Below are 22,635 nucleotides of genomic sequence, written 5' to 3'. Positions count from 1 at the left end.
TGACAACCGGAAAACCAAGATGGCGGCATAGGTAAACAAAGGTGTGGAGGTGCTCGCAGAGCGGGCTGGTGGCTGAGGGCATGGTTGTCGTTTTCAGTCGGGAGGGAGGCTCAGGCTCGGGGCTCCAGTTCTGGGCAAGTCTCTGGGGACCCAGACTCAGACGGGAGAAGCGGGACTGTCTGGCATCGGTCGGAACGTGAGGGCAGCTTTCTCTCCGAGGTTTGCAGTGGTTGCTGGGACTCTGAGAGGCAGAGCCTCTGGGGACGGGACTGAGAGCAGCCATAACTGCTCCCTCTGCCTGCCCTGTAGATCCCCTGTGACCCGCCCCGCCCAAGCCCTGCACAGAGCCATTTGCCAGATAGCCTCAGGCAAAGGCTAGATTAGCACCTCCCCAGAGGACAGAAGTTTTCCCACTGCAGACACTGCTGACTCTCACAGCCAGTTGGCCTGGAGGTCAAATCCCCCCAGTATTAACTACAACAATCAAGGCTTAACTACAACAAGACTGCGCACAAAGACCACTAGGGGGTGCACCAAGAAAGCATAAAAAATGCGGAGACAAAGAAACAGGACAAAATTGTCAAGGGAGGATATAGAGTTCAGAACCACACTTTTAAGGTCTCTCAAGAACTGTCTAGAAGCTGCCGATAAACTTAATGAGATCTACAAGAAATCTAATGAGACCCTCGATGTTATGATAAAGAACCAACTAGAAATTAAGCATACACTGACTGAAATAAAGAATATTATACAGACTCCCAACAGCAGACCAGAGGAGCGCAAGAATCAAGTCAAAGATTTGAAATGCGAAGAAGCAAAAACACCCAACCGGAAAAGCAAAATGAAAAAAGAATCCGAAAATACGAAGATAGTGTAAGGAGCCTCTGGGACAGCTTCAAGTGTACCAACATCAGAATTATAGGGGTGCCAGAAGATGAGAGAGACCAAGATATTGAAAACCTATTTGAAGAAATAATGACAGAAAACTTCCCCCACCTGGTGAAAGAAATAGACTTACAACTCCAGGAAGCGCAGAGAACCCCAAACAAAAGGAATCCAAAGAGGACCACACCAAGACACATCATAATTAAAATGCCAAGAGCAAAAGACAAAGAGAGAATCTTAAAAGCAGCAAGAGAAAGAAACTCAGTTACCTACAAGGGAGTATGCATACGACTGTCAGCTGATTTCTCAACAGAAACTTTGCAGGCCAGAAGGGAGTGGCAAGAAATATTCAAAGTGATGAATGCCAAGAACCTACAACCAAGATTACTTTATCCAGCAAAGCTATCATTCAGAACTGAAGGTCAGATAAAGAGCTTCACAGATAAGGAAAAGCTAAAGGAGTTCATCACCACCAAACCAGTATTATATGAAATGCTGAAAGGTATCCTTTAAGAAGAGGAAGAAGAAGAAAAAGGTAAAGATACAAATTATGAACAACAAATATGCATCTATCAACAAGTGAATCTAAGAATCAAGTGAATAAATAATCTGATGAACAGAATGAACTGGTGATTATAATAGAATCAGGGACATAGAAAGGGAATGGACTGACTATTCTTGGGGGGGAACGAGGTGTGGGAGATGCGGGAAGAGACTGGACAAAAATCATGCACCTATGGATGAGGACAGTGGGTGGGGAGTGAGGGCGGAGGGTGGGGTGGGAACTGGAAGGAGAGGAGTTATGGTGGGGGGAGGGGGAAGAGGAACAAATGTAATAATCTGAACAATAAAGATTTAATTAAAAAATTAAAAAAATATTTTTATTGATTTTAGAAAGGAGGGGAGAGGGAGAGAGAGAGAAACATCAATTATGAGAAAGAATCATTGATTGACTACCTCCTGCATGCCCCACACTGGGGATCGAGCCCGAAACCCGGGCATGTGCCCTGACTAGGAATCGAACCCGGGACCCTTCTGTCTGCAGGCCGATGCTCTATCCACTGAGCCAAACCAGGTAGAGCCAAATATTTTAATTTACTGCTTGTCTTTTGACTGCCTGTGGGTGAGCAAAGACACAACCCCCCTGTCCCTCAGCTCATATTCTAACGGGGGCATCAGATGAAAGACAGATAATGATAATACAACTTGATCAAGTTTACATAGATAATACATCTCAATAAATGCCAGAGGGGTAAGTTCTAATACCTGCAGCAGGCAAAATTTGTTTTCACATTAAAAATACTTTTTAATGGGTAATGAGAACAGTGTAACTCCATTGAAGGCCACCGGCATGTTTCTCTCTCTCTCCCCCTCTCCCTTCCTCTCTGAAATCAAGACAACTACTTATAGGTTTTGCCAGAGTTTGACCACTCTTAACCTCACTCAACTTTCACCACTTCTCACATGCCCCCTTCTCCACCTACCACTCCCAAATTCCATTCTTCTTCAGGGTGTTTCTATTTTCAAAGGAATGGAGTTACAGAGCGTCTGGATAGATCTCCAGTGAGCCTTGAGACTCTGAATATAGGCATCTGAGAAACCTTAGTTTCTTCAAATAGTTGATTATGCAAAAAGAAGTTTCAGACTTTACTATTTAAAAATAGGAGAGCCTCGTTTTCTGTTTAGCATTCAACTCATTTAACACATATTTGAACATTATATCCACATGTTCATGGAACTTACATCCTAACTGGGGGAGAGACATTAGGTTGGTAAAAACGTAAGCTTATATGTCAGATGGTGATACACACTGCAAAGAAAAATAGCGTAAGAGAAGTGTTATGGGTTAAATGTGTCCCCCAAAAGATGTTGGAAGTCCTGTGACTGTCACCTTACTTGAAAATAGGATCTTTGAAGGTGATCAAGTCAAGATGAGGTCATTAGGGGTGGGTCCTAATCCAATACGACTGGTGTCTTTATAAAAAAGAGGAAATTTGGACACACACACACACACACACACACACACACACACAACACCATGTGAGGATAAAGGCAGATCTGGGTGATGCCTCTACAAGCCAAGGAACACCAAAAATGGCCAGAAAACTAACCAGAAGCTGTTGAGAGGCATGGAAGAGACTCTCCCTCACAGCCGTGAGAGCAAGCCAACTCTGCCAACACCTTGATCGCAGACTTTTCTAGCCTCTAGAACTGTGAGGCAATACATTTCTGTTGTGGAAGCCACCCATATTGTGGTACTTTGTTAAGGCAGCCCTAGGAAACAGTACAGAGAGGGAAGGGAAGGTCTTAGATGGGTTAATGAGGAAGTTGACTTACGGACAGAGAACAAAGTCGGCGGAGGAAACAGCAAGTATGCATGGCAAGTGTAAGGATCACCAAGGTCAGGGTTCCAGATACATAGTCAGCAAATGGGGGGACGTGGGAGGAGAGAAAGCCAGATAATGTAGGGACCTACCTACTGGCCATATGTGGACAGTTAGCTTTTTCTCTGGATAAGATGAGAAGCCACTGGAGAGCTGTGGGCAGAGAAATGACATCACCATTGTTGTAATCTGTTAAGTGGAAAACAAGTTCTGAGTTCCTGATTTATGGTTTTGTTCATGCATCCTTATTAGCCAACTCTCGGGGTTGAAGTGACAGAGATCCAATTGAAACTCTCCTAAATAAGGGAGGGAACCTGTTAGCTCATGTAACCCAAATCCTCAAGGTAGTTTAGGCAGAGCAGGGGATCAACCATATAATTAAGAATCTGTCCCTGCCCTGGCCGGTTTGGCTCAGTGGATAGAGCAAAGGGTCCCAGTTCGATTCCGGTCAAGGGCACATGCCTGGGTTGCAGGCTCCATCCCCAGGAGGGGGCGTACAGAAGGCAGCCTATCAATGATCCTCTCTCATCATTGATGTCTCTATTTCTCTCTCCTTCTCCCTTCCTCTCTGAAATCAATAAAAAAATAAATAAATGTTTCCTTAAGAAAAAAAAAAAGAATCTGTCCCTTTTTCTGCTTCTTTTAGTTTTGCTTTCCTCTATGTTGACTTTACTTGCAGGTAGGCTTTTATTGTTGTGTAGCAAAAGGACCCCTAGTAGCTTTAGGCTTTCATGCTTCTTAGTATTAGAAATCTCAGGAGAGATTCTTTTTCTCCTGCCATCCACATAGGTCCCATAAGTGGTGCTGGTTGGTTTCCTCAGGTCACGTGCCTATACCTACAATAATCAATGGTGATTTCTAGAGATAATTGTCTGATTGACTGGCTTAGATCAGATGTCCACTTCTGTGGCAAGGGAGCAGACCTAAAGCACATGTTGGATTATGGAGGTGGATGAAGAAAATTTACCAAGAACTACGTATGTCAGGGCCAACACGTTGTACAGCTCTGGAACTCTAATTCATGTCATAGTCTATGTGAATGGGGCTCCTGAAGTTGTGCACCACACAACCCTTGAGAGGCCGTACATGATAGTCATTGGCTCAGTAGCCCAAGGAAGGCAGAAAGGAGTGTACAGGCAAAAACAGTAGGCATCCCCTAGTATCTCTAATTACAAAGCTAGTTTAATCACTTATAACTTTTAGAAAGCACTTATTTTTTAAGATTATTTATGGCAAGGTATTGGCTGAGCTTTCGGCTTCCTGGAATAAAATATAATTCATAAAATATAAATCTATAGTATATATAGTAATACATTTACTTAGGGAATAATATCTAATATCCCTGATTTAGGCATACTCCTAAACTTAAGGCAAGCAAAAGGACTTGTATGCATGCATATTAGCGTAACCAATGGACACAGACACTTGGGGCAGTGGGGGCTTGCCCTTGGGGGTGGAAATGGCGGGGGTGGGCGGTCAATCGGGGAAAAAGGAGACATATGTAAAACTTTAGTCAAAAAAAAAAAAAAAAGAACTTAAGGCAAGCACATAATTCACCTTTGGTAACAGTAGTATAAGTGAAATTGCAATTCATAAATGCAGTGGTCTTCCTTTCTAAGACCTTTGTGCATTCATTTAGTTCATGACTATGGATTGGGCCCCTCATGTTGGCAGGCACTGTGTTAGGGGTTGCATATTGCAAACAAATTTGGTTACTGCCCTCATGAGTACGATGGACATGGGACAATGAACACACAAATAAATATACACTTTATACTGTGATAATTACAAAGAAGGAAAGTAATGGAGCTCTATCAGGGAAAATGGAAAGGAGGTGGGGGGTTAATTTAGATTGGAATCAGTGACTTATCTAAGGTTGTGACATCAAAGCAGAAGATTAACCAGATGAAGAGCGGAGAGGGAGGAGGAGTATTCCAGGAGAGGGAATGGTATGTGGAAAGTGTTTTGGGTATCACCAGACATCCCTGGCCTGGCCCAGGAACATGGTCCCACTTACCATTCCCATTGTTGCTTTCCACAGTATTTCAAACTAACTAAATCACACACATTCCATCTCATCATAATATGGTAGATTGACTGTTTAGCTCTTCCTCCTCTAATTAAAATTTTTATATATTAACATATTAATATATGAAGATCACAAAGTAACCACAAGTGGTCAAAATGTGGGCTTTATTAAAGGATGAATGTAATAATTCCGTGCTGACAATGTGTTTTCAAGTATTTTGAAGTTGTTTAACCTTTCTGTTTCTATAACTTTATGGCAGGAAAGGAGAAAGGGACTTAAAAAAAAAAAAGCTGGACACCAGATAAGCATGGTACAGCTTCCCATTTACTTGTATCTTCTTCAGTTTCTTTCTCTTTTAAAAAAATTCTCAGCCAAGGTTATGTTTATTGATTTTAGAGGGCAAGGAAGGGAGAGAGAAAAGTGGGGAAGGAGGGAGCGAGGGAGAGAGGGGGAGATAGAGACAGAGAGAGAGAGAGAGAGAGAGAGAGAGAGAGAGAGAGAGAGAGAGAGAGAGAGATGGATGTAAGAAAGAAACACTGATGGGTTGCCTCTCATACGTGCCCCAACCAGTGATGGAACCCAACCTGCCACCTAGGCATATGCGCTGACTGGGAACCTTTTGGTGTAAGGGACAACATTCTACCAACTGAGCCACCTGGCCAGGGCCAGTTTCTTTCTTCAGTGTCTTATAGTTTTCTGAGTGCAGGTATTTTACCTCCTTCAATGAACTTTCTTAATATCCATGCCCAAGGAGATGAGGAGAAGAGATGGTTATTAGACCCAAGACACACACACACACACACACACACACACACACACACACACACACACAGTCATACAGAGTTATGTAGATGTGCAGCTTGACCAGAAAGGAACAAGGGGCTTAAGCAATCTGACAGTGCTCTCCCTCTTCCTTCCCTTTGACTTCTAGCTGAAACCAACTAGAAGCCAGAAGTCATGAGTATCCACTGGTGTGGTCCATACAGACCACTCTCCCAGGAGAGTAGGATGGAGAAGAGCAGATCTGACCTGAAGGGACAAACAGAGATATTTTGCCACGGTTCTCTAGAGGCTTTCTACCAACCCCCAGGAATTTAGCTAGCCAATATCATGCTGCCTTGACCCATCCAGTTCTTCCTGACCATATTTCATAGAGATTGGATATGTATTTAAAATACCCAAAGTGCTTACCTGCTGATTCCTAGGGCACTCTGCAAACTAGACATGCTTTTCTAAGTTTCAGAGTTCTTTGCTTTCTTTACCTAGCTAGTCAACTCCTGAGAATGTATAGTCCAAGAGACTTCTGTAATCTTGTGTGCTTGGAATAATTCCCTAAATAAATGATGAGATCCTTGAAGAAGGATTTTTTTTTTCATATTGCTATCACTCATCTTGACTTTTAAATATTGCAAAAATTTTCAGACATGAAACATAGTATGGAGGATAGGATAATGTATACTTATATATATCCTGACTTAGAAAATGTTCATCTTTGACATGTTGGTTTCAGAATTTTTAAATAGAATATCACAGATAGTGTTGAAGGTCTCTTTTCACCTCTCATTAACCGATTTTTTCATGCATTAATTCATTAATTTTCATTTAAGAAAGATGTATTGAGCACCAACTTACTACATTATAAAGCCAGGGGGTAATAACAAGTACGACTGAGACTTGTTTCTTTTCCTTGAGGCACTCCCAGTCTAATTGTGTGGGGAGAGATAAGGAAACACCTGGCAATGGGACAGCTAGGAGCAAAAAAAAGGAGCGTGCATTCCAGACACTGGGATAAAAAACACATGTGTAAAGATGCTCATTAATACAAATTGTATTGAACTGATTTTCCAACAGCTGTGGGTGGCATCCCAATGCAGGTACCAAAACAGGAACGAAGAGAAGGATCAGGAGGAGATGAAAGAGAGAGAGAGAGAGAGAGAGAGAGAGAGAGAGAGAGAGAGAGAGAGAGGAAAAAATTACATCATAAGCCAATGGGTCCTAACCATTTCCTCCTACATCACACACACTGTGGGTGAAAGGGTGTTGTTCACAGATATGCTATGCCCTCCCTGGGCACTTGAACTAGGGGCTGTGGCTTAGATAAGGTATTTGCAGCTTCTGGAACAATACTACAATGCCACCTCTTTTTGTCCCATGCATTATCATAAGGATAACCTGGAATCATCTCTGATCTCTCTATATAAAAGCCTAAGTGACTGGCCGACTGGCTGATAGCTATGACACTGACCACCAGGGGGCAGACGCTCAACGCAGGAGCTGCCGAGCAACAGCAACTTTGCAGAGTGCCCTCTGGCGCCCTGGGACCCCTCAGGGGATGCTGGACTGCCGATTTCGGCCAGATCTCCATAGGCCAGGCCGAGGGACCCCACCTGCTGGAGGGACCCTGCTCACTCCTCAGACACCCTTTGAGCCCTGGCGCTGCCCCAGGCCAGCCAGGGAGGGGAGGGACCACGGGAAGTTGGCTCCAGGGCGTGTCCGGCCCGTCTTGCCCAGTCCCACCAGCCACCTTCTAAGTTATTTACTTTCAATGTGCATGAATCCATGCACCAGGCCTCTAGTATATATATATAAAACTATTTTCAAATTTTGGTTCTTTAATTCTGATCCAAAACAATCTATGCAGAGGCAGCCCATCATAACCACATGACAACTATGATAGGTCTTGCTGTGTCTTGTGTAGGAGCCACCATCAATCTTCCTTCCTCACACATATGATTTTGTGCCAGTCTATGGAACATTTAGTAGTGATATCCCCGAGAACGGTTGATGGTCTATTTTCAGTAGGTGAGTGGGAACATATGAAGAAAAAAAACTAAAGAAATGATAGCTTCGGCACTGAAAAATTGGCAATATAAGATCACAGTGGAAGCAAAAGAGTGAAATGGACAAAGCTGAAATGGCACTAACTATAGAGACCATTTGCCTCTTCTTGTTCCTCACAGAACTGCATGGTGGGCACCCTTTTAACAAATGAAAAACCTGCCACTTCCTAGGTATTTGACACTGGCCAATTTTATTACAGTTTCTAGTGCCCAGTCCATACAAGCACAGTATTAAATGCTCAAAAAATCAATAGATAACCTTTAGGTCTAAAAATATATAATTGTGTGTATTTAAAAAAAAGAATAGTAGCCCTTGCTGGTGTGGCTTAGTTGGTTGGAGCATCATCTTGGACACCAGAAGGTGGTGGGTTCAATTCCTAGTCAGGGCACATACCCAGGCTGCGGGTTTGATCCGGTTGGGGTGTGTGCGGGAGGCAACCAATTGATGTTTCTCACAACCATATTTCTCTCCCACATCCATGTTTCTCTCCCTTCCTCTCTCTAAAATCAATAAAAAATGTTAAAAAAAAAAATAGTAATTGGGGATAAGTACACTATATTGAAAAGCATTATGCATTCACGTTCCTCTTACTCATAATTAACAATAAGTTCTCTCTGTGGAGGCCGTAGGTGGCTGGTCAAAGGCCAGGGATCGGGGAGTGTTGCCCAATGGTCTCCTTGAAGATACAGCACACAGGACATTCCAGGAAGTGAGAGCGGCATAATCCTACAGTATTTTGTTTGCCCAATGAAAATACCCTTCGTGACAAACATGAAGGACAACTCTTGGATGAATACTGAAAACTTTTCACAAGGATAACTATTCCTTTCGAGCTTGAAGTTCTTCGCATTTTGCTGGGTCTGGTTTGCTCTTCCAATCAGGAAGACTGAAAACCTATATAGCATCTTGTTGCTAATTAGGAGGTGCCCCTTCTGGCTCATGCAGCCTTGCAAGTTCATGCTTCTTTGTGAAAAGAGAGGCTCCCCTTCCTCAGAGACAGCCCCAAACCAGCCCGCACCAGTCCCACTTCTCCCCCTGGCCAGGCACATTTGTGCAAGCATAAACTGTACAACCAGGTGCCTTGTATGTAGTGCCAAAAAACATGGCTTTCAGAACAATACACCAAACACTTTCCAATGTTGGGCACTCGGCCAGGCACTGGCAATAAATAACAAGAGCAGCAATACAGAGTCTACCTTTGGAGTCTGGGAAGAGGGCCATATAAACAGATTATCACCGTAAGACCTAATAAAGCGATCAAAGAGAAACACACAAATTGCTATAGGATCACAAATGAAGGAATTATTCATTTTTCTTGCATGGGGCTGTGGTCAAGGAAAATTCAGAAAGGGGGAGGGATTTGAATTGGGGTTCACAAGATGCCTAAAGATTAACGAAGTGGGACAGGGCATTAAGACGTTTGGTGATCAGGACAAGCTCCAGGGCCTCTTCCCATACCCCCAACCATAGGAAAGCCTTGGGTTGAAGCTTCACCACTTTGATCTAGTCTTGGGTTCCACCGTTTTTACTGGGTTTGTCTTTCTTTGTCTCTTTGCTTTTGAGGTCATCCAGACAGGCTCAGCACTGGGGTTTGTATAAACAGTATCATAAACAGTGTTCACTTGCCAGCACTGTCCCCCGACATAGCTCTCCTGGGAGTCTGTGGAGGCCGTAGGTGGCTGGTCAAAGGCCAGGGATTGGGGAGTGTTGCCCAATGGTCTCCTTGAAGATACAGCACACAGGACATTCCAGGAAGTGAGAGCGGCATAATCCTACAGTATTTTGTTTGCCCAATGAAAATACCCTTAGTGACAAACATGTTTAATTTGCTGTAGGTGTGACTTTGGGTTATGCAATACGATTGTGACTCAGAGTGTACTTTTTGAGAGACCTACACTGCTTATTTCCCTGGAAGGATCAGTTAGTTTTGCCCAGAAAAGCTGTTCCAAGACCACAGACTACATTCCTAACGCAAGTGAACCTTTTCCCTTGTTGGCATGTGCTACTGGTTGCCAAAAGCAGAGGGGAGCATGCACATAGCATAGCGCCACACAAGCCACCATAACTCTCAGAAAAAAACAGCTCTGTGGGTGTCCTTTCAGCAGGAAATCAGAGAGGGAGAATTGTCATACTCAGGCATCAGACTGATGGTGGGGGTGGGGGTGGGGGTTGGAGGTAATGGCTTTTCTTTCTTTCCCTATAAGTAGGTAGGGAGGGTGCTGTAGCTGGTGTCCTCGGAAGCTGTTAATGGAGTTCCAGGAGGACTAGAAGCTTCACTGAGCATTGTTCTGCACAGTAACAACATCAACAAGGAACCAGCTGACTGTGTTTTTGCTGATTAGTTCCAAACTAGCTATTCCAGGCCACACACTCGTAAACCAGGTTCTCCTTTGATGACCCCTATGTTGAAATAAAAGGTGGTGGTGAGTTATGCAGCACCAGCCCTCAGAAACTGCCTAAGGGCCCTCATTGCAACAATCTGATAACCACAGAGAGCTCCGAGGAGCAGCTCCCTTCCCTGCCCTTGTTTGTGAAACACCCCTTCTCAGCTCCCAGGGACTGGGGCTTGCCCACATTAGTACCCAGAAAGAAGTCATCAAGGTGAACGTGAGATAAACACAAGAACACTTTGTCAACATGAAAAGAACATTCATACGAAGTCGGCAAGCACATTGAAACATGTCAGGTCAAAGAAGAAAGACCGAGGGCAGCCACAGAGAGGCAAGGGATGTGTCAGCCTGTCCTGAAGGATCCTGCCAAAGGGGAATTACATGTCAATCACTGGGAAAGTATCCTCAGTCGCCCTATAAAGACTTGACATTCCTCAGCTCAGGAATGTGAAAAAGATAGCCTCATTCCACCAGTTGCTTATGCCATAATCTAGGAACCATCACTTACTTCTCTCTTTTTTCATTACCCTCTTCCCACCACACCATCAATCCATCAGCAAGTAAACCTCCAAATTATATATTGACCTATCCTTTTTTTTTTAATCTCTAATGCCACCATCCCAGTCCAAGCCACAATAACTCTTGCCCAGGCAACCTCAATAGCCCACCTGCTGGTTTCTACATACTCTTCTCTGGCTCCCCTCCACCTCTGATTTCTGTATAGGGGAGGCCTTTCGAAGCATAAATATATGGAAAAAATTATCAAAGAAAAAGTTCTATAGATTTGACAGCATAAAAAACTTCAAAATTTAAATGTAAAAATATTCCTTAGCAAGTGAGATAGTTGGGGGTGGGGGGTGGGGGCGTAACAACTTTTACTTTTTTATATTATATGTTTTTAACATATGTCTTAACATATTTTCAAACAAAGAGATCTCACTAATAATCAAATAAATAAAAATTAACAGTGAGATAATCACTTTTTGCCTGTGAAAGTAGCAAGACTTTATAAAAAAATCTATTATTTTTTTATCCACAGTTTGTGGGAGTACATAAGAATTTTGGCAATGTCAGATATTTCAAAAGTTCACAGCTTTTGACTAATGATTTTATTTTTAGGAATTCATCACAGGCAATAATCAATTATGCACAAAGATTCAACTATAATGGTTCATCTAAGAATTATTTATAAAATCAAAAGTTGGAGAAAATATAAGGATGAATAACTAGGGCCCAGTTAAATTTATGGTGTCATATCTGTCAATAAAATGAATTATAATATCATAAAATGATATTATGAAGGCTCAATGTAAGAAAAATATATTTTCCATAAGTTTATAATTTAACATAATTCCAATGAAAATACTGTCAGAAAATTTTTAATAGAAAAAGTGATCCTAACAGTCAAATGGAAAAATAAACAAGAATGGCCAGGAAAATTCTGGGAGGGAAAAAACAACTAGAAAGGCCTAATACTACCAGATATATGTATGAAAATATATTTTAAACCATAAAAAAAGCGTATAGCACTAGAACATTGAGAGACAGAACAGTATAGAACGAAATACATATATGAATTTATTTGATGAAAAAGGAAGAATCTCAAATCAAAAGGGTAAAGATAGACTAATGAATAAAGGGTGGTAAGACAACTAGGTAGATATAAAGAAAAGAGTTGGATCCATGCCTTTGTTGTAACATTTATCTCCTCAAAAAAAAGAAAGTAAAAATTGAAACTATAGAAGTACTCTAGAAGAAAACAGAAGTACTAGAAGAAAACCAAAATTAAAAAAAAATTTTTTTTAATGAGATTGCCTTTCTAATGATGACTCAAATTCCAAGAAGCTGTAAGTGTAAGTACTGATGTTTGACTATATAAACATATATTACAAAATTTCTTCATGGCAAGATTCCACAAGACAAGTCAAAGCAAAAACAGACTGGGAAAAACTTTTAACCTATAACACAAAGGTCTAATCTCCCTCTAGAAATGAATATGGAAGACCTGTAACCTATAGAAAAATAGGCAAAGCTGATGAAATGACAGTTTATAGGAAAGGACATAGATGATTCTAAAATTATGAAAAGATGCTCATCTTCACTCTTAATAAGAGAAATACAAATTAAAACTACAATGGAAATACAATTTTTATTTATCCAATTAGCAAAAATCCCAAAACTTGGTAACACATCCTTTTGGCAAGACTGTGCAGAACTAAGTTCTCTCAAAATAACAAGTAGGAGTGCAAAGTACCACAAACAATATAAAGAGAACTTAGTGGCATTTATCAAAATTATAATTTTATATGCCCTATGACCTAGAAATTCTTCTGGGAATTTATGCATTTGCATGCAAAAATGATGTACAAAGCTGATAACTGAAGCACTGGTTATCAGAGCAAATGACTGAATAAAACCCAATGTCTACCAATAGAAGACTGGTTAAATTAATTAGTAAAAAACAAAAACAAAAAACGAATGGTGAGCCAGGCTGGTGTGGCTCAGTGGTTGAGCGTCAACCCATGAACCAAGAGGTCACTGGTTCAAATCCTGGTTAGCTGGGTTGTTGGCTCAATCCTCCGTAGGGGCATACAGAGGCAGCCAATCCATGTTGATGTTTCCCTCTCATTGATGTTTCTATTTCTCTCTCCCTCTCCCTTCCTCTCTCTAAAATCAATAAAAACAGCCCTAACTAGTTTTGGTTTGCCTCAGTGGATAGAGGGTCGGCCTGTGGACTGAAAGGTTCCAGGTTTGATTCCAGTCAAGGGCATGTACCTTGGTTTCGGGCACATCCCCAGTAGGGGGTGTGCAGGAGGCAGCTGATCGATGTTTCTCTCTCATCGATGTTTCTAACTCTCTATCCCTCTCCCTTCCTCTCTGTAAAAAAATCAACAAAATACATTTTAAAATAAATAAAATCAATAAAAACGTATTTTAAAAAATAATATATGTCTAAAAAATAGAAAGAATGGTGAAACTCACTATGAATTTATATGGAAATATTTATAAGGGAAATTATCAGGAAGGAAAACCGAAGTGCAGGATAATGTGAACAATAAACTATCTTTCAAAAAATATATATATATTTTATTAACTTTTTTTTTTTTTTACAGAGAGGAAGGGAGAGGGATAGAGAGTTAGAAACATCGATGAGAGAGAAACATCTATCAGTTGCCTCCTGCACACCCCCTACTGGGGATGTGCCCGTAACCAAGGTACATGCCCTTGACCGGAATCGAACCTGGGACCCTTCAGTCCGCAGGCCGACACTCTATCCACTGAGCCAAACCGGTTGGAATATACTATCTTTTATGTAAAAAGGTGGGGGAGAGAATAGAATCTATATTTATATTTGCATGTATACATGCATAAATAAAGAAAAGGACACTGTATTAGTTAGTTATGGCCAAATCACAAATTATCCCAAACCTTAATGGATTAACACCACCTATACTTATTATCTCATACAGGTTTTGAGGGTCAGGAATCTGAAAGTGGTTTGCTGGGTGGCTCTGGCGAAGGGTTCCTCATGAAGTTGCAGTGAAGTTATCAGCTGGGGCTGCAGTCATCCTAAGGGGCTTGAACATCCACTTCTAATCTCACCCACATAACTAGTGGCAGGAGGCTTCAGTTCCTTGTCATGTGGGCCTCTCCATAGAGCTGCTCACATGACATGGCCCCTGGCTTCCCCAGAGCAAGTGATGGGGGCAGGGGGATAGAGAGATAGAAAGATATGGGTGGATAGAGTCAGGGGTGGGCAAACTTTTTGACTCGAGGGCCACAATGGGTTCTTAAACTGGACCGGAGGGCCGGAACAAAAGCATGGATGGAGTGTTTGTGTGAACTAATATAAATTCAAAGTAAACATCATTACATAAAAGGGTACGGTCTTTTTTTTCAATAGTTTTATTCATTTCAAACGGGCCGGATCCGGCCCACGGGCCGTAGTTTGCCCACGGCTGCTAGATAGATAGACCAAGATGGGGATGCAGACCTTTTATAACCTAATCTCAGAAGTAGAATATCATCACTTTTGCTAGATTCCATTTGTTAGAAGCAAATCCAGTTCATGCTCATGGGGAAGGGAATTAAAACCAATCTCTTGAAGGAAGAAGTATCACAGAATTTGTAAACATATTTTTTAAACCACTACAGATACACACTAACTAATGATGGTTATCTAGGGTTTGTAGGGCAATGAAGGGATCGGCAAATGAGGAATGGGTAGAAGAAAACTTTTCACTTGTATCTCTAAAATGGTACATAAAATTTACCATCTTAACTATTTCTAAGTGTGCAGTTCCGTTACCAAAATCAACTCCAGATCCATGTCCCCGGTTTAATTTCATTTTTAAGTTTCATGCTGTGACCTCTGACCAACTTTACTATCCTTAGCAAGCATGTCAAAGCCTTCTAGTTGATGATTATCTGTCTACCCTAAAATGTGGCCATAATTATTTTTGTTAGTAATAGCATGACAATGGAGGTAAGTATCAAACTGATGATCGTGTCGATTATAAACAAGCATCTATCACAAGACCACCAGAAGGTACGTATGGCCCCTGGTGCTACTGCATTCTTTGTCACTTTCTCTTGTCAATCATTAGTTACTTTTGGCCATATACTATTTGTTATACTATTAACAATTTACAGTAACACAGGTCTGTAGCACAGAATAATCGTCCCCCACGTAAATTACCCTATAATAAAATTCTGTTATATTCTATGGAGTTGCTTGTATTGGTCTTTGGTCTGAAGACACCCTTTGGTTACAACGGCCATTACACCTTTGCCCCACGGTCAGACAAGTTCTGTGGCATTAAGTACATTCACATTGTTGTGCAACCATCACCACCAGAACTCTTTTCATTTTGCAAAACTTAAACTCTACCGATTAAACAATAACTCCCCATTCCTCCCTCCTCTCAGACCCCGGCAACCACCATTCTAATTTCTGTGTATCTGTGAATTTGATTACTCCAGGTCTACCTTATATAAGAGGAATCATACAGTATGTGTCTTTTAGTGACTGGTTTATATCACTTAACATAACGTCCTCAAGTTTCATCCATTTTGTAGCATGTATCAGAATTTCCTTTCTTTCTAAGGCTGAATAATATCCATTTGTGTATGTACCACATTGCTGACCCATTCATCAGTCAGTGAACATGTAGGTTGGTGCTTCTATCCCTTGGCTATTGTGAACAATGCTGCCGTGAACATGGGCGTACAAATATCTCTTTGAGTCCTCACGTACATATTTTTATATCTAAAACTTTTTTGTGCCATGGAAATTGCGTAAGTGATCAATTGCTGCATAATAAACCGCCCTAAAAGTTGATGGCTTATCACAGCAAGGATAAGCCATCTCCTGGTTCTGTGAGTTGGCTAGCTGGTTCTTTCACTTGTTTACCTGCCTCTGTCCACAGTGGCATTCAGTTGGGAGACCTGGTGGGCCCACGGGTCCACATTGCTTCATTCACATGTCTAGCAGCTGGACTTGGCTCTTGCCTGGTTCTCCTCCATGTGGCCTCTTAGCCTCTAGAGCAGTGGTTCTCAACCTTCCTCATGCCGCGACCCTTTAATACAGTTCCTCATGTTATGGTGACCCCCAATTTCATTGTTACAAGTTGAACATCATTAAAGCATAGTGATTCATCACAAAAACAATATGTAATTATGTATGTGTTTTCCGATGGTCTTAGGCGACCCCTGTGAAAGGGTCGTTCGACCCCCAAAGGGGTCGCGACCCACAGGTTGAGAACCGCTGCTCTAGTGGTTAGGCCAATTTTCTTACATGGCAGCCTCACAGAGGTATGGAAAAGGGGAAAGCGGAAGCGGCAAGGTTTCTGAGGCCCAGGCTCCGGAACTTGCTCAGTGTCGCTTCAGTTATCTTCGATTGGTCCAAGCAAATGTCAAAGACGGCTCCTGGCCAGTGGGAAATACAGTCCACCTCTTGATAAGAGTGGCTGCAAAGAATTATCTGTGGCCACATTTCATCTACCACAGGAATATATTACCTATTCGAAAATATTAAACAAAAATGTTTATAGCTGGCCGTGACTGGGTGGCTTAGTTGATTGGAGCATCGTCCAATACATCAAAAGGCTGCAGGTTCGATTTCCAGTCAGGGCACATACCTATGTTGCAGGTTTGATCCCCAGTCAGGGTGCGTACTGGAGGGAACTGATCAATCTCTCTCTCTCTGGGTGCTACTGGAGGAAACGGATCTGCGTGTGGTGTGTGTGTGTGTGTGTGTGTGTGTGTGTGTTCTTTGAATGTGCTGAACCCTTTATGGATGCAGGGCTTTTGCACATGCCATTCCCTCTGGTGGAACACTAATCCTACTCTTTGCCTGGCAGCAGAACATAGTAGTTGTTGAGGACTAAATTGTGCTCCCCCCCACCCCCTTTCTTATGTTGAAATCCTAACCTTCAGTACCTTAGAATATGACTGTTATTTAGAAATAGGGCCTTTAAAGACGCAATTAAGGTAAAATGAGGTTATTCGGGTAGGCGCTTATCCACTACGACACAAACACACATCGAGGGAAGAGCATGTGAGGACACAGGGAGAAGGCAATCTACAAGCCCAGGCAAGAGGCCTCAGGAGAAATCAATTCTGCTAATATCTACGTCAGATATCTGGCCTTCAGAATTGTGAGAAAAGAAGTCATGGCTGCTCTAGCAAACTGTACAGTAGTTACGCAGCTGAATTCTGAAGCAGTCTTCCTAGTTGTAAAACCTGCTGCTGTCAATTCCTAGCTGTGTAACGTTGGGCAAATTATTTACCCTTTTTCTATAAAATGGGGGTGATAGCAATAGTACCAATAGAGTGACAGTCATCTGGTCTGCCCCAGTCTGAGGGGTCTTCTGGGATGCAGGACTTTTTGTGCTAAAATCTGACGAGTCACACTGAACATGGTTGCTGTGAAACTGAATGAAGGATTCCTAGTACATGGTAAACACGCTAAGTAACAGGTATAGTTACTATTAAATATATTTCAGATTTAGATTAACTGTTAAATCTGAAATACTTTCAGGGAAAGAGATACTTTCCCTGACCCCATAATCTGGATTAGGACTCCTTGTTAGATTCTTTTTTATTTAAAAAAAAATGTTTTTATTGATTTTAGAGAAAGAAGAGAGAAACATCAACTGGCTGCCTCCTGCATGCCCCCTGCTGGGAATCCAGCCTGAAACCTGGGAATGTGCCCTGACCTGGCATTGAACCTGCCAACTTTTGGTACATGGGTTGAGGCTCCGCCACCTGAGCCATGCCAGCCAGGACTCCTTGTTAAGTTCTTTCATAGCATCTGGTTCTTTTTTTTTTTGGTCAGTGGTTTCCCAAAATCCATTCTCCTTATTTTCAATAACAATAGGACCCCTGATTTCTAACTGGGCACATGGCTGCCTGGAATAAAGACTATTTCCCAGCTTCCTTGGTAGAAGAGTAAGTTTTGAACAATGGGCTATGAGCCAATGCGATATGTGTAAATTCTGGGTTGTACCCTTCAAGCGGCAGGGGAAAAATTGACATCTGTATTTTCACTGACTGCTAACTAAAATTCAGCATTTGGCCGAAACCGGTTTGGCTCAGTGGATAAAGCGTCGGCCTGCGGACTGAAAGGTCCCAGGTTCGATTCCGGTCAAGGGCATGTACCTGGGTTGTGGGCACATCCCCAGTGGGAGATGTGCAGGAGGCAGCTGATCGATGTTTCTCTCTCATCGATGTTTCTGACTCTCTATCTCTCTCCCTTCCTCTCTGTAAAAAATCAATAAAATATATATATATAAAATAAAAATAAAAATAATAAAATTCAGCATTTGCTTCAACTATGAATATAGGGAACCAAGCATAAAGTATTAGCAGTAACTGTGATCTTGTCACCAAATGAAATCACAGACATTTTCATCCTATATAATAAAGGCCGAATATGCAAATTGTCCCCTTGGGCGGCCCTTCATCCAGGAGTTCAACTGCTTGCTTTGATGTGTGCGGACCACCAGGGGGCAGTGTGGAACATGGCGGGCATTGGCGATGCGGTTCTGGCAGTGCGCAGCAGTGGAGGCACTGCCAGCCCTGATGGGCCTCAACAAGAGGACAAGAGCAGGGCCGGATGGTGGAGCAGGTGAGGGGTCGGCGCCAGGCCGAGGCAGGGTGCCAGGCCGGGCTGTGGAGCTGCGAGGCTGTGGGTGCGAGCTGGGGCCCGATCTCCGCAGGCCACCCCGAGGGACCCCACCCGTGCACAAATTCGTGCACCGGGCCTCTAGCAGCACATAACGGTTTTACAGATACCCAATATGTTGTTTACAGTCATCACCACTATGAAATCTGACATTAGACTCAAGACTAGACCTTATTATTTAATGCTTACAGCAGCACACGTACTGCTATGTGTCAGGGCGCAAAAGTGGCAAAGGACTCCTTCCTGTCTTGCCCCTGGCCCTTTTGTCAGTCATGTGGAACTCGCAGTAGGTCGTCTTGGACATGCAGGTGAGGAAGAGGTAATGTCGACTCCAAAGTGTTTCGCTTGGTTGCGAGAAGGGGGACACGGTCCAGATGAGTAAAGAGAGTCAGGAGAGGAGGCCGTTTGATTTGGTTTTTAGACATGTGACCTGTGAAGTAATGGCAAGGTGTCCAGATGGAAAAGGCCAGCGAGGCAGGCGGGAGATCAGAATTGGAGATGAAGGTGAGTGATTTTTCTTTTTAAAAGGAGCAGGTTTAAACTGGTGTGAGAACACTAGTGTGTGCCTGCCAGAGCTAAGGAACAGGAGCCCAGAGGGAAAAGAGGACATGGTGCAGGAAGGACTGAGGCCCTGCGTGGGCTGAAGAGAGGCAAAACCAAAGCAGGATGAATTGGAGAGAGGATCTATCTATCTATCTATCTATCTATCTATCTATCTATCTATTGATATAGATATTGATTTCAGAGAGGGAGAGAGAGATAGAAACATAAATGATGAGAGAGAATTATTGATTGGCTGCCTCCTGCACGCCCTCCAGTGGGCATGTGTCCTTGACCGGGTTCGAACCTTGGGACCCTTCGGTCCGCAGGCCAACGCTCTATCCACTGAGCCAAACCAGCCGGGGCTGGAGAGAGTTCTTGGGCCCCCGACCACAGAGTTTAGGAGAAACGTTACGCTGGAGGCACAACTGCAAATACATAGCCAGAGTTGAGAGTGAAAGCTAAAGAGGGTATATCATGGAGGGGCTCTATCCAACGCGCAGGAAAATGGTGGTCCAACAGGGAAGGGTCACGATCAGATGGATGCACATTTCAGAAAGAACCGGGCTGGCTGCAGCATGAGCAGTTAAGGCAACTCGGGAGGCAGGAGGTGCCAGCGGGGACCCAGATGCAGGCAGCTGCTGGCTTGCACCAGGCCAGGTCGCCGCAACTAGACCCAACTCTAATATCGAGGGGCCTGAGGATAAGCGAGTACCTAAGGAGGCTCACCTACTATGGAGATGCACGTTTAAAAGTTATACATCCAGCTAGCAATCTGTCCAAGTATTCTCCAGTCTCCTACCTGGGTACGTACATCTTTCGAAGGAGCTGGCGGGAGCGGTTGCATTGACGCAGGGCTTTCCTGGAGCCGAGCAGCAGCAGTGAGCGCGGCGGCGGCGCGGAGCAGAGAACCACAGCGCCCCCTGCCGCTCCTCCGAGCCACGGCGTCCCGGCGCCGCTTCCCGCCGCCGCCGGGAGCGCGCGGGGTCGCAGGGGGCGTGGCCTGGCGTGGCCGCGGGCCGACGGCGCGGGGTCGAAGGGCACGCGGCGTCGGTGTCATGGCGGCCTCCATGCTGGGCTGGGCCTGGGGCCCCCTGCGGCCGGGCGGGCCCGGCGTGTGGGCGCGCGGGCGGCGGCCCCTGGGGCCCGCGGGCTCGGGGCGGAGCGTGGCTGCAGCCAGCGGAGCCGGCGGCGCGGGCGCTGACCGCTACTGTCTCGAGCTGCTCCGGTGAGCGGGCGCGGCCTGCCCCGCGGGAGGTCGGGGAGCAGCGGGGCGGCGCTCGGGCGGGGGCGGCCGCACTCGGGCCGCGGGGGGCGGGCGGGCGGACCCGCTCCTTCCCGTGTCCCGCGGCGCGGGGGCTCCGGGGGGAGGGGGCGTGGGGTGTGAGGCACCGGGAGCTTTTACGCGGCACAGGGTTCTCTCCCATGTGGTCACCGTACAGCTGTCAAAGTTAGGACATCGCAATGGACCCGATGTGACCATCGAACCAGCGGTTCTCAACCTGTGGGTCGCGACCCCTTTGGCGGTCGAACGACCCTTTCACAGGGGTCGCCTAAGACCACCCTGCATATCAGATATTTACATGGCGATTCATCACAGTAGCAACATGACAGTTATGAAGTAGCAGCGAAAATGATTTTATGGTTGGGGGTCAACATGAGGAACTGCATTTAAAGGGCCAGAAGGTTGAGAACCACTGATTCTAACCCATAGAATCGGTGTGGATTTTGCTGGTGATTCTTATTATGTCCTTCGTTACATTGGGATCATGTGCTACCTTTCGTTGTTACATGTCTTTCGTTTTCTCCAACCTGGGACCGGTTCTCAGCCTTTGCTTATGTTTCATGAGCTTGACCTTTGTTTTTGTTTTTAGGTTCCTGTCAATTTTATTTTTGTTTTTTATTGTTTTTAAGTATGACATGTGTCTCCTTTTACCGCGATTGACGCCCCTCCCGCACCCAGGACAAGCCCTCACCGCCCCGTGTCCGTGGGTGATGCTGATGTGCACGCACACGAGGCCTTTGGGTGACCTCTCACCCCGCCCGCTCCCGGCTTTCTCTCTGATCTTGGCGTTTTTAAAAGCGCATAGGCCGGCCACTTCATAGAACCCCTCATTTGGGTTCACTTACTGCTTCCTCGTGATTCATGCATTTCCGGCCGGTGTGTTAGACGAGTCCTGCTGTGCTTTTCTCGGCATCCTGTCAAGAAGCACAGGACATTGATTTATCTTATTCCTGGGATGTGAACTTTTTATTCTTTGGTTGAGAAGGTGTCTTGCAGGTTTCTCCCCTATAAGTTTAATGAATAAGTGCTAATTAGGCCCTAACCGGTTTGGCTCAGTGGATAGAGTGTCCGGCCTGCGGACTGAAAGGTCCCGGGTTCAATTCCGGTCAAGGGCATGTACCTGGGTTGCAGGCACATCCCCAGTAGGGGATGTGCAGGAGGCAGCTGGTCGATGTTTCTCTCTCATCGATGTTTCTAACTCTCTATTCCTCTCCCTTCCTCTCTGTAAAAAAAAAAAATCAATAAAATATATATTAAAAAGAATGCTAATTAGTAAGTAGTGCCTATTTTGTGAGGAGTTCGGTACTGTGTAAGTATCCCATTTCTATCCAGCTTTCATCTGTTTATCATTTCTAGATTGATTTTCTTTTGCTTGAGTCAGTTGTTACTTTGATAGTTATCAAATGAAAATTTTAAAAAATACCATGTTTTCTAGGTTTATCAGTTGATGTTGTGCTGGTGGTGAAGTATTTCCTTCTCTTCCTATTTCTTCTTTTTTTGTTGTTGCTGTTAACCCTCACCTACGATACTTTTTCCATTGATTTCTAGAGAGAGTGAAAGGGAGGGAAGGAGGGGAGAGGGAGGAGAGAGAGAGAAAGAGAGAGGGAGAGAGATCGATTGGTTGCCTCCTGCACGTGCCCTGACTGGGACCGGGGATGGAACCTGCAACCCAGGTACATGCCCTTGACCTGGAATTGAGCCCACAACCCTCCTGTGCCTAGGCTGATGCTCATAACCGCTGAGCCACACCAGCCAGGGCTATTTAGTCCTTCATTTATGTTGATATAGGCTCTTGGGTCCTGTTACAGTCTGTTAACTGTCATTATTTCTTGATATTCAGATTGTCCCAGATGTGGCCAAAGGGAACTTGATCATGTCCATTTCTTTGTCCTTTTGACAAACCCCTTCATTCTTTGAACATTTCTTTCTGCTCAAGAAGGTGTTTCAGGCTTATCTTGCATTTTCCCCGCCCCAGTCCCGGAGTCAGTCTTTCCTCCAAGGATTCCTAGCGTTTGTTTGTTTGTTTGTTTGTTCAGTGGAGAAAGGTATTTAGAAACCAAGATCTAGGTGTCGGGTGTTTGCTGATACTGCGG

General features: G+C 44.1%; 1 protein-coding gene across 5 annotated transcripts in view; it reads left to right on the top strand.

Annotated features, from left to right (window-relative positions):
• NDUFAF6 (NADH:ubiquinone oxidoreductase complex assembly factor 6) overlaps positions 1 to 22,635 on the top strand; it is a 63,309-nt gene that overhangs the window by 13,842 nt on the left and 26,832 nt on the right. The window contains exon 1 of one of the 5 annotated variants that reach the window (XM_059672212.1): positions 20,280 to 20,485. The exons of 2 other annotated variants lie outside the window; for them this stretch is intronic. In XM_059672212.1, the coding sequence (XP_059528195.1) occupies positions 20,316 to 20,485 (170 nt within the window). In that variant the 5' untranslated portion in view covers positions 20,280 to 20,315. Of the gene's footprint in view, positions 1 to 20,279; positions 20,486 to 22,635 lie in introns of those variants that run through there. 2 more of the 5 variants (XM_059672214.1, XM_059672215.1) reach the window with 2 other exon arrangements.

Source organism: Myotis daubentonii, chromosome 17 (genome assembly GCF_963259705.1).
Source record: "Myotis daubentonii chromosome 17, mMyoDau2.1, whole genome shotgun sequence".
Taxonomy (NCBI): Eukaryota; Metazoa; Chordata; class Mammalia; order Chiroptera; family Vespertilionidae; genus Myotis; species Myotis daubentonii.
Note: the sequence above shows the minus strand (reverse complement) of the source record. Positions and strands in the feature narration are given on the sequence as shown.